The sequence below is a fragment of the Clupea harengus genome, chromosome 8 (genome assembly GCF_900700415.2).
Source record: "Clupea harengus chromosome 8, Ch_v2.0.2, whole genome shotgun sequence".
Classification (NCBI taxonomy): Eukaryota; Metazoa; Chordata; class Actinopteri; order Clupeiformes; family Clupeidae; genus Clupea; species Clupea harengus.
In genome coordinates this window covers 8,494,935-8,506,310 of record NC_045159.1, presented here as the reverse complement: position 1 = coordinate 8,506,310, position 11,376 = coordinate 8,494,935, and the positions used below count along the sequence as shown (strand labels likewise).

Sequence of the window (11,376 nt, the reverse complement as noted above, 5' to 3'; positions counted from 1 at the left end):
AACGCATCACCCCGGTCCTCCGAAACCTCCACTGGCTCCCGGTCAAACACAGGATCAACTTTAAAATACTACTCATCACCTTCAAAGCTCTCAATAACCTGGCCCCTTCCTACCTCTCTGACCTCCTCCCCCTCCACGCCCCTACCCGTTGCCTCAGGTCCGCCGGCGCAAACACTCTCAAAACCATCAGGACTAAGCGTCGGACCTGGGGCGACAGGGCCTTTTCTGCCGCTGCACCCTCCCTCTGGAACGACCTCCCTCTCCCCATCCGCCTGGCTCCCAACATAGAACTATTTAAACACTCCCTCAAAACCCACCTGTTCAATCTCGCCTTCACCTGACCATCCTGTTCAACCTCGCCTTTACCTGACCATCCCCTGCTCCCTCCCCTCCACTAATAGACTAGTTGCTACTTTTCTTTTTCATATAATGTTCTGTTTGTCTGTTTGTCCGACCCTTTTTGTTATATTTTAGTGTTGTCTTGTCATGCTTGTCCTAAAATGTCATAGCGACTTTGGGTATATAGAAAAGCGCTATAAAAAATTGAAATATTATTATTATTATTATTATGTTGTATATGACAATACCACTTAAAATGAGTTACCTTGTTTGTTAGGTGATAACAGAAGCATTTAACAGAAGCATAATTTCATGTTACCCATTCTTACCAGCACCCCCCCACCCCTTCCACCCCCAATCATAATGACAACAAAACAAAAACAAAAAAAACCTTCCATACCATGGCTCCAGATGTCAACTAAAATGGCTGCCAATGCACCCAATTTTTTTATTTCAAGTTCATGTTTTTACAAAAGCCACTGGCCACTCTCTCACACACTCGCACCCACAGGAGGACAATCTGTTTCTATCAGTCACCCTGACCTTCGTGCAGTTTAGTTTAATTAGTGTCTCTACTCTGTTGCAATACTTGACACAGTGCATTTTCTTTACTGTTAGTGCTTTACTGTTAACAAGACTCGAAAACTGCTGCCTGGAAAACTATAAAGCAAAGGTTGTCTGGTTTCAGACACACACACACACACTTTGTCCTCAGTGTCCTTTAAAACCCACTCTGAGGTCTAATTGTCCCTGTTAATATGTCTTATTTAAAGCAATGAACACTGGCATGACAGCTGGAGCTGTCTTGTGCGCAACACAAAATTAAAGTAGTCTATGAGAGTGAAGGCAGAAAAGGTGGGTGTCTACCTGTGTTTATCTTGTCATGACCTTGACTCTAAGCCATGACAAAAAAGTTGTGAGGACACAGTTTTAAGTTTCAACGAGATACGGTCTTTTATTATTACAACGCAGTGCGCGAGCCCCTTCTCTCTCTCTGGTGGATGTTATAGCCCGTGGAGACGCCGGGCCCAGGTGTAATCACTTTTCCACTAATGGCCTGCTGCAGCCACGCCTACAACATAGATGGAAAAAGAGCAGGTAACAGGCATAGCCAGTAGGCCATGACACCCCCCTCCCACAAAAGGCGGGCTTCCAACTGGAATCCCAACAGCCCCCAACTAAACATTAATTTAACCAATAAACTAAACCCAAAATTACAACCAGTCAAACAAAGATCCCCATTAAATGCAAAAAATACGCATCACTACGGACAACTGTGTTAACAACCAACTTCTGTCCGGAAGTAATAAACATCAAGCTGCTGACTTGACAAAAACCTCATACATTACCCCACTAGCTCATTGTACCGTTCCCTGAGATCCCAGCAACTGGTGCACCTAGGAAGCAATTTCAGAGTAGAAGAATGAATTGAGAGGGAAAACAGACAAATCACTCCAGGGGAGCCCGAGACAGCGCGTCTGCGACAACGTTGTCAGTTCCCCTGATGTGACGGATGTCCAGACAATAACACTGAAGAAACAGTGACCATCTAATCAGCCTTCGATTAGGACAATGTAAAGAATTAAGAAAAGTCAAGGGGTTGTGGTCCGTGAAGACTACCACAGGTGAGCTACCCCCAACATAAACATCAAAATGCGTCAACGCCAGAATCAATGCCAAAGTCTCCTTCTCAATAACAGAATAATTCCGCTGATAAGAATTAAACTTCTTGGAGTAAAAGCTAACAGGCTTATCTATACCAAGATCATCCTCTCGCATAAGGACAGCCCCGGCTCCCTCCAGACTGGCGTCCACGTACAGTTTGAACGGCTGATCCAAACGTGGTGCTGACAGGACTGGAGCGGAGCAGAGGAGATGTTTAACTTTGTGGAAAGCATTCCCACACACAGATGACCAAATAAACTTTTCTTTAGCCCGGAGCAGACTAGTCAGATGAGCTACAACAGCAGAGAAGTTTTTGCAAAAACTCCTATAATATCCCACAAGGCCAAGGAACCTCATTAACTCCTTCTTGGTGGTTGGCACAGGAAAATGCTGCATAGCGTGAACTTTAGCGGCCACAGGACACACTTGGCCCTGACCCACCACTCGACCAAGGTAGGTCACAGTCGCCTTCGCAAACTCACACTTTGCGAGGTTGACTGAGCCGTGCCTCCACCAAACGGGTGAAAAGTTCACGCATACGCTGTAGATGAAAAGGCCAGGAGTCTGAGTATAAAACCACATCATCTAGGTACACTGCACAGCCTTCTAGATCACCAACAACGCTGTTCATGAGACGCTGAAATGTTGCAGGTGCGTTACGCAGGCCAAAGGCCATAACCGCATAGGAGTACAACCCCTTAGGTGTTATAAATGCAGCAATCTCACGAGCACGACTAGTTAATGGCACTTGCCAGTAACCTTTCAGCAGATCAAACTTGCTAACAAATCTTGCCGAGCCTACCTGGTCAATGCAATCCTCCATTCTAGGAAGGGGAAAACAATCTGGCTTGGTGACCGCATTGACTTTCCGATAGTCGGTACAAAAACGCAGTGTACCGTCAGCCTTAGGCACCAACAAACAAGGGGAAGACCAACTGGAGGAGCTTGGCTCGGCCAAACCATTCTCCAGCAGGTAAGACACTTCCGCATCCAGGTGTTTCAACTTCTCTGAATTCACCCGATAGAACCTCTGCCTAATGGGCTTGGCATCCCCCACGTCAATGTCATGTTCAATCAAGTGAGTACACCCAGGTGTATCAGAGAACAAACACGGGAAACTGTTAATCAATTCAATCAATTCTTCCGACCTAGTGGCAGACAAGTGACCACATAGCAAATTTAGATGGGAAAGAGCTTCAGAGTTCTTTAGCCGACCAAGCCTCAGAACTGACTCCGGAACCTCCAGCTCCTCTCCTACAACTCCGGCCTCCCCGGTCAAACCCAACGGCTCAACTGTACACACAGCATGTGGGGCTTCATTTGTAGCGGAAGCCGACGATGACTGATCTTCACGGGAGTAATATGGTTTTAGCAAGTTCACGTGACAAAGTTGCGTGCGTTTACGCCGATCAGGTGTAGAAATCAAATAATTTTGCTCGGTCAACTGCTCCACCACTGTGTATGGCCCAGAAAACTTAGCCTGAAATGGTGACTGCAGGAGGGGAAACAAGACCAAAACTTGATCACCAGAGGTAAAAATACGCTGTTCCGTGCGGCGATCAAACCAGCCCTTCATCTTCACCTGCGAGGCTGACAACCTCTCCTTAGCCAAGTTCCCTGCTAGGTAAAGGCGACGACGGAAACCATTGACAAAGTCAATCAAATTTGCAGGAGGCTTAGCTTCCTTCCAGTTGTCAGCTAACACAGCCAAAGGGCCACGTACAGTGTGAGCAAAAACAAGCTCATTAGGGCTAAAACCCAGACTTGCTTGTGTAACCTCCCTAGCAGCCAGCATAAGCCATGGCAGCCCCTCCTCCCAATCCCTACCCAGCTCTGTACAATAGGCACGGAGGAGAGACTTCAATGACTGGTGAAAACGTTCCAATGCCCCTTGACTCTGGGGATGGTAAGCTGAAGCCTGGTGATGCTGGATACGGAGTTGTTTCAAAACCTGGGCAAACACACGGGATGTGAAATTAGAACCCTGGTCAGACTGAACAATCTTTGGGATACCAAAGACGGAAATAAATTGAGAGCGCACGCACCACGGGCTTTGTTGAAATGCTACGCAGAGGATAGGCAGCAGGGTAACGTGTGTTCTGACACATAACAGTTAGCAAATAAAGGGATCCAGACTTCGAACGTGGCAACGGCCCCACGCAGTCGATAATCAAATGATCAAATGGCTGACCCAGAGCAGGTATAGGGTACAGCGGCGCTGGCCTCAAAACCTGGTTTGGCTTACCAGTTAATTGACATGTATGACACGTTTTCACATACGCTGCAACATCTCTCTTCAACCCAGGCCAAAAGAAATGTCTCTGCACACGGTCGTAGGTTTTAGCAATGCCAGAATGACCGGCCTCATCATGAGCAACTTTTAACGCTGCATGCCGCCACTTAGTGGGTAAAACAATCTGGAACAATGGATCCTCACTAACATCAGCTGCATGTACAGTCCATTTCCTTACCAGCAGGGAGTCTTCAAGGAAGTAACCACATGCACTGTCCTCCATTTCACCAGGAGGACGTACCTGGCCATACAACCCGGCCAATGATCGATCAGCGTTCTGCTCTGTGACCAGTTCACTGCGGGGCACAGACACAGGAAAGTCAGACATAGGAAATGAAAACTTCAGTGGAACACTACTCACCAGGTGTGGCACGTTCAGGTTTCTCCTGCGCCATGGCGCGTGTAACAGCGCAGGCTGCAAACGTGTCAGGAAAGTCCCTCTCACATTCATCAGGCCCTGACATCAAACATGGCCTTGATTCTGTAAGAAGGGCAGGAGAGCAATCGGGCCACATCTGAGCACCCGCAATGTTGTTACCGAGAATCACAGAGACCCCTTTTATTGGCAGTGCTGGGCGAACAGCTAGCACAGTTTCACCCTGGAACAAATCGCAATGCAGGATGACTGTGTAATGGCACATGCAAAACACTCATTCCCATTCCCCGCACAAGAACAGAACTGCCAACCTCAGTCTCCTTTGACAATGGCAACACACCTCCTCGGATAAAAGAGTCAAACGCCCCAGTATCTCTCAGGATCTTAACAGGTACCCCAACATCACTGCCCACCATAGATACATACCCCATTCTTACAAACGGTGCATAAGGATCTAACACAGCTGTATCAGCACACTTTACTTGTGAATCCACGGGGACTGCATTAGGCTCGTGGTGCTGCCCAGGTACTGCCAAGCCTGCACCCTTCGCTTGCATACCCGGACCAAATGGATATCTGCTAGATTTCAGTGAATAACAATCAGCCCTTAAATGACCCCGCTTGTGACACACATCGCAAACTTTATCTCCACTACGAAACCCACCAAAATTGCCAGCACCAGACTGAACTGTTCTACTCTGGCCAGTGAAGCCCCCAGCAGGCACACCAGTGCCACTCCCATGCGCAGGTTGCCCTCGGCGTTCCGCAGCGTTAGTGTTCTGGTGAATTAATACATAATCATCTGCAATTGCAGCTGCTTCAAGTACCTTACGAACCTTCTGTTCACTAATATGTGTAGCTACGCGCTCAGGAACCGAATTTTTAAATTGCTCCAACACAATGAGCTCACGTAAGCTATCATAGTCATCCACCTCTGCAGGCCTACACCAACGAGAAAAAAACAACTTTAAATCACGCACAAACTCGAGGTGAGTTTGCTTGTAGCCCTTTTTCCACGTTCTAAATCTTTGCCTGTAAAACTCAGGAACACGCTCATATGCCTTCAAAATTGTATCTTTAACTTTAACATAATCCTCACACTCAGGAGAAGACATTGCAGAATAAACTTCCTGAGCCCTACCGGTCAACACAGATGATAACATTAGTGTGCGGACAGAATCTGGCCACTCGCGTGCCTCTGCCACCCGATCGAACAACAGAAAAAATGAGTCTGGATCACTTTGCGAAAACTTAGGCATCAAACGTACATTACCGAGCACGTCAAAACTCGAGACGTCTGAACCACTTTCAAGCCTCGAGTGTGGCCGCGCATGCACCTTAGCCTCCCGCTCCATTTGGAGTTTATGCTCAAATTCCAACCTAACTTGTTCGGTCTCCTGGCGAATCTTCTCTAAAGTTACAGCTTTCTCATGTTCAGCACTGACCTTAAACTTCTCGTGGTCAATTTGCAACCGTAACAATTCTTTCCTCTGCTGAAAAGATAACCCCTCCATGGACACAGAGGCAAAAGAGGATGTAGCCGTTTTTTCGACTCCAGGCAAAATGCCAGATTCAGCTATATTACTCCTAACAATTGCCTTCACCTTATCTTTAGCAAAGCTGCTAGAAATTTGCAATTCATAATGTTCAGCTATTTTAAGCAACTGATCCTTAGAGCATTGGTCTAAAGCTTCATGCGATGGAGCAGCAGCAAACTCCTCTACGGACGGCATTTTAATATTCACGCACAACGCCAAACAATAAGCAGGCGAGACTAACTGCACAACTTCCCAACAACAACAGTAGCGCAAGGTGCGTTCCTCTAAATATCTGAGGCCCAACTACCTAGCTAACTAAACCTAGCCCTTCATGCAGCTAATGACGGTGGGTTATTAAGCGCAAGCCCGACAGCCAAACAAGAGCGACCATTATCTGGTAACTCCGCTTGAGCCACGGAGCGCACGAATGCTCTAACCGAACCGTCTTCACCACAACACTACCACCATTATAGGCGAAATCCCAAGGACAACGCCACTACCCTCAACAGGAACACACCTTCGCTACTTATCGTATCAGTGCAGCAGTCAACACTTACTCACCTACCGTTGCCGAATACAGAAGTAGAATGTTGTTTCCAATCTCCCACAATACTGAAAACAAAAAACTACTGCGTCCACACAGACAATTTCTTTACCTCCCACCGCGAGGCATCAGCTGAGTGGAACGTGCGAACTCACTACGTGATTTTAATGCTCTAAAGATCAGTATCTACTCACATTAACAGCCGGGTTCAGAACGAGACGAGCCCCCATTTTGTCATGACCTTGACTCTAAGCCATGACAAAAAAGTTGTGAGGACACAGTTTTAAGTTTCAACGAGATACGGTCTTTTATTATTACAACGCAGTGCGCAAGCCCCCTCTTCTCTTCTTCTCGCTCTTCTGGCTTTATCTGTGATACCCCCTGACGAAAGTGGGGATTCCGCTCTGTGTCAATGATCAATGATCGGAGATGAGTCTTGAAATATGACAACATCTGAAGGAAAGCCTTGTTTTTTTTTTTTTAGTTGGCATGATGGTGCCACACTTAATTTTCTAAATGCGTGGTCCATAAATGAGTAACAATAAATAATTTTTCATGTATGTTTTCATATCTTGCTGGTATTAATGCCATAAAAATGCCTTCTATATCATGATGTTGTTTTTGGGTAATAGTGCCCATCATGTTGGCAGGCAAAAGGAAGCACATACCAAACTTTACTAAAAACTAAAAGTAAGTGTGTAACGTTACATATTTTTCTTTATTCCACATTGGAGATGTAGATTTTGGTTCCGAAAACTTTGATTTGGCTCCTAAATATCTTGGGTTTAGGAGCCAATGGCTTCTCAGGATTTTTTTTTTGTCTGGTGTCCTGTATACTGAGCCGGCACATTTATCCTGGGTGAGAAATGTTCATCTCGTGAGCATTGGCCACGTGGTGTGTTCTCGGAGTCGCGCTGATGATTAAATCCCGTGTTGAGAGTGTCAGGGGGGCGGCGGAGTGAACACGGGAGTCGTTTGTCAGAATGTCTTCCGGAGAGATTAGCTGTCAGATTAGAGAGCCTTCCTGTCACACGACGACACTGGCGGCTGCAGGAGCACGCTATGATAGCGGCACGCCATTAGATCCTCCCCAGACACACACGAACATGACATGCGTATGTGTGTATGTTCAAATACATACAAAAATGGAAACTCGCAGACACACACACTTACTCACGCACATATTCACATATGCACACTACACAGACACACACACACAGTGCACACACACATGCAGACTTACACACAGATACACACATGCATCAACGTGAACACAACATGTTTACAGATACATAAATTACACAAAGGACATATACACTCCTCACATACTCCATGTACAAACACTCACACATACACGCACACAAATTACAGATGCTATTTTGACAAAAAGACATAATATATATATGCCCAGCCTGTCCAAATTCAGAAGGCACAGTGGTGACTCATTGTGCTGCTCACTGTGTAGAGATGATACCAATACACTCACTTCCTTTCAAATGCAACGCCACAGCTGAACCAGCCAAAGTTGAGTTGAGCACAACTGATAGCTCTCGCTGCCTCCCACCTCCACTCTCTGGCTCTCTGTGTTTCGGCACGGCGGCGATGTGTAATGATTAGCACTCTCTAAATGTCAGAGATTAATCTGCCTCCCGTAGCCCATCCACTCCGGCCTTCACAAGGACTTTTTGATTGAGTAAATTAAACCTGCCTGGATTCAATGGAGCGCAATTAATTAGACATGAATCACAAGAAAACATGGAGGACTTTTTTTCTTTTCTCAGCCAATTCATCATCCACAGCTGTTCATCCCCATCTTCTCTCCCTCCTCTCTTTTCTTCCTCCTCTTGGGCTGGCAATCTAGCAAATCTGGCAAAGGTCAGATGGGCCAGGCCACCCAGTGAGCCGTAAAGCCACCAGCAATATGGGAAAATGCCAGTTGTGGCCCACCACACTGCGGACTATAATCAAATCAAGACAGAAATAAGCTATTATGAAGATAGGAATTGAAAAAAAAAAAATGGAGAAAGGTCCCACAAATAGAAAAGGTGGAGCGGAAAAGGTCAGAGAAAAACAGAAAAAAAATCTTGAGGCTGATGCAGCAAAATGTTTTAAGTTAGCAAAAAAAGATACGGATGTCAGTGCCGGATCTGTGGCAAAGGAGGAGGAAAGAGTCTGGATGCAGGCTGATTACAGTAAAGAGCAGGGGCTAGAAGAGGAGGCTGCTGCCCAGGACCAGCGAAATGACAACCTTGCAGGTGATACTGCATGTAGTGATAGTGTTAACAGAACTAGCAGAGCTAACAGAGACACGCTAGCCCAGAAGGGATTCCTCATACAGAGCCTGCCATGAATGATTTTGCATGCCCAAAATTAAACCAGTTTGATTTGTTCTTTAAATACCATCCAAATCAGAACACAAGACATGGTCCATGGTTCTAAAACAACACCAACAGCTGCCAACGTATTGCTTAGCCTATTTGTTCTAAATAACCTAATATTGCGACGCTTATGTTCGGGGAAAAATGGGGGCAGTCCAGACAGAAATTGCCAGGGCTGAATTTTGTTCCCAGTCCAACCCTGACTAGGCCTGTTGGCACCAGGACAAAAGTAGCCTACTGCTTTCATTTCTTCCAGCATGTGATTTCCCCGCCTATGAACAACCACAGGACTCTGACTGTAGGGGGAAATGAGTGTATTGATTTAAGGACCCCATGTCCAATGTTAATGAGATACATTATGACGTCCTGCAAATAGTGCCCTTGGGCCGGGCCTAGAGTAGACAGACAAAAAAAGAAACTTTCTCTCATTCGGGCTCTTCATTGTTCAAAGAGACTTCACATTGAAATGACTCTCAACATGAATAACTCTTAGATTGTAGATTAGATGCATAAACAGCTATCTTCAGGCTCTTCACTATTTTAGGAGACTTCATGTGAAAATAACCCTCCAACCTGATACATTAAATGTAGATTTGAGCCAAAAGCACCAAACCTCTAACGCTCTTTTACTTTAAAAGGTTCTGTCAGCACTGGGAGATGAACAGCATTTTAGCAATGACTGACACACGTTAAACTGCGTTAGACACGCTGAAGCACAGGAGACTGACACATGATTGGCAGATCCTCCTTCCTTACTGGAAGCTCTGTTCCACACTGACCTCAGTTCCTCACAATTGCCTTTGTGATACAGTCGACTGGAGCGGTACTTGTTTTCCCCAACCCCCTCTCTGTTCGCATTGGCCTCCAACCATGTGTAAATAACTGATTTCAGCAATGTGTTACATAATAGCAAAGTGCCCCACTGTTTTATGTCTTTGTTTATGTTCCTGGCTGGGTAAAAAAAAAAAAAAAGAACTTTTATCCATACACACACTTATCGTTGCGAACCGCAAACTGTGTGCTGGCGAGTCGCCAGACTCTTAAGGTACACTCGAAAACATTAGAAACCATAAGCGGTGGATGGTGTTAACCGCAATCATTCCATCACCCCCTCATAAAAACTGGGAACTCAGCATGTCATCACATTAAAAGCTTTGGCCTTTCATCTAGAATCTGTGCACCGCTAAAAGGAATTAAAATGTAGAACATAAAAACGCGAGCCTTATAATGTGATAGATGACATGCGTATTTTTCCTTTCTCTGTAAATGTTTCCCTCTGTCTGCAATCTGGGCCCATTTGGGAAAAGTGTCTATACTGTACGATGCAAAACACATGTTAATGCAGAGAATGTGAGGAACGTTTCTCTCGAGTTACATTCCATGAACAGTTTTTCGGATTGTGGAAGACAATTGTTTGTTTGTTTGTTTGTTTGTTTGTTTGTTTGTTTTATTCATTTGTTGGTTTTCAACACTTGCATCAGATGTTTATTTACACCTCCTTATTTTATTTCCCTCTGCCCTGGCTAGTTGAGCTCCTAGGCCTGCATGTAAACACACACCTGTTGTCACTCCACGCCAACTATTAATGGAAATGGCCCCAGGCACAGCAGCATAAGATGCTATTGAGCGCTACTGCGGCGGACGCCTCAAAGGGGCCACGCGCTTAAAAGGACAACAAACGAAGTATTGAATTAAGCAATTCTGGGCTGGTGCAGGCATACACACTCTTACACAAACATGCTGTACACACACACACACACACACACACAAGGACATGGTCTATGAGGCCACTCAAAGAGAAATTCAAACAACAAATCACAAGATAAAAGGATTCCTGACACACTAGCATACACTTTTGTGTGCACACACACACACATACATGTTGTCGGAAGATCAATCCATCGTTCCGCCCTTATCTTTCTTCTCAGGACCCTGACAGGCCGTTCTGTCATGTCCCTCAAAGCTCAAGGACCACAACGCACATAAAACCAGATGAAAGGAGAAAAAACTACCAACACCAAAACAAACATGAAAGATGGAAATTTAATTAGACACTGCACATCCCGCTGTGAAAGCGCTCCGGTTTTAGGGTTCTGAAGCATCAGCATGTCCTTCTGTTTCCCAAAATGTCAGGCTCATCAACCAATCAATTAATTACCTTTCAGTGCAAGGGTGAAATCACACCTCCCACAGACACTGTTTTGTGCCTATGTACTACACACACACACACACACACACACACA

The 11,376-nt window shown here is 45.6% G+C and overlaps 1 protein-coding gene across 2 annotated transcripts; it reads right to left on the bottom strand.

The window, feature by feature from the left end:
• Window positions 1-1,292: 1,292 nt before the first annotated feature.
• Window positions 1,293-7,124, bottom strand: LOC116221455. Of its 2 annotated transcripts, XM_031571733.2 has the most exons (3): window positions 4,476-7,124; window positions 1,689-1,736; window positions 1,293-1,411 (listed from the first exon to the last, which is right to left on the bottom strand). In XM_031571733.2, exon 1 carries the CDS (start codon window positions 6,404-6,406, stop codon window positions 4,892-4,894), a length of 1,515 nt encoding a protein of 504 aa, XP_031427593.1. In that variant the 5' UTR covers window positions 6,407-7,124; the 3' UTR covers window positions 1,293-1,411; window positions 1,689-1,736; window positions 4,476-4,891. The 2 variants fall into 2 exon arrangements, with proteins under 2 accessions (XP_031427593.1, XP_031427592.1); XM_031571732.2 differs by having other exon boundaries at window positions 1,293-1,736.
• Window positions 7,125-11,376: the final 4,252 nt, after the last annotated feature.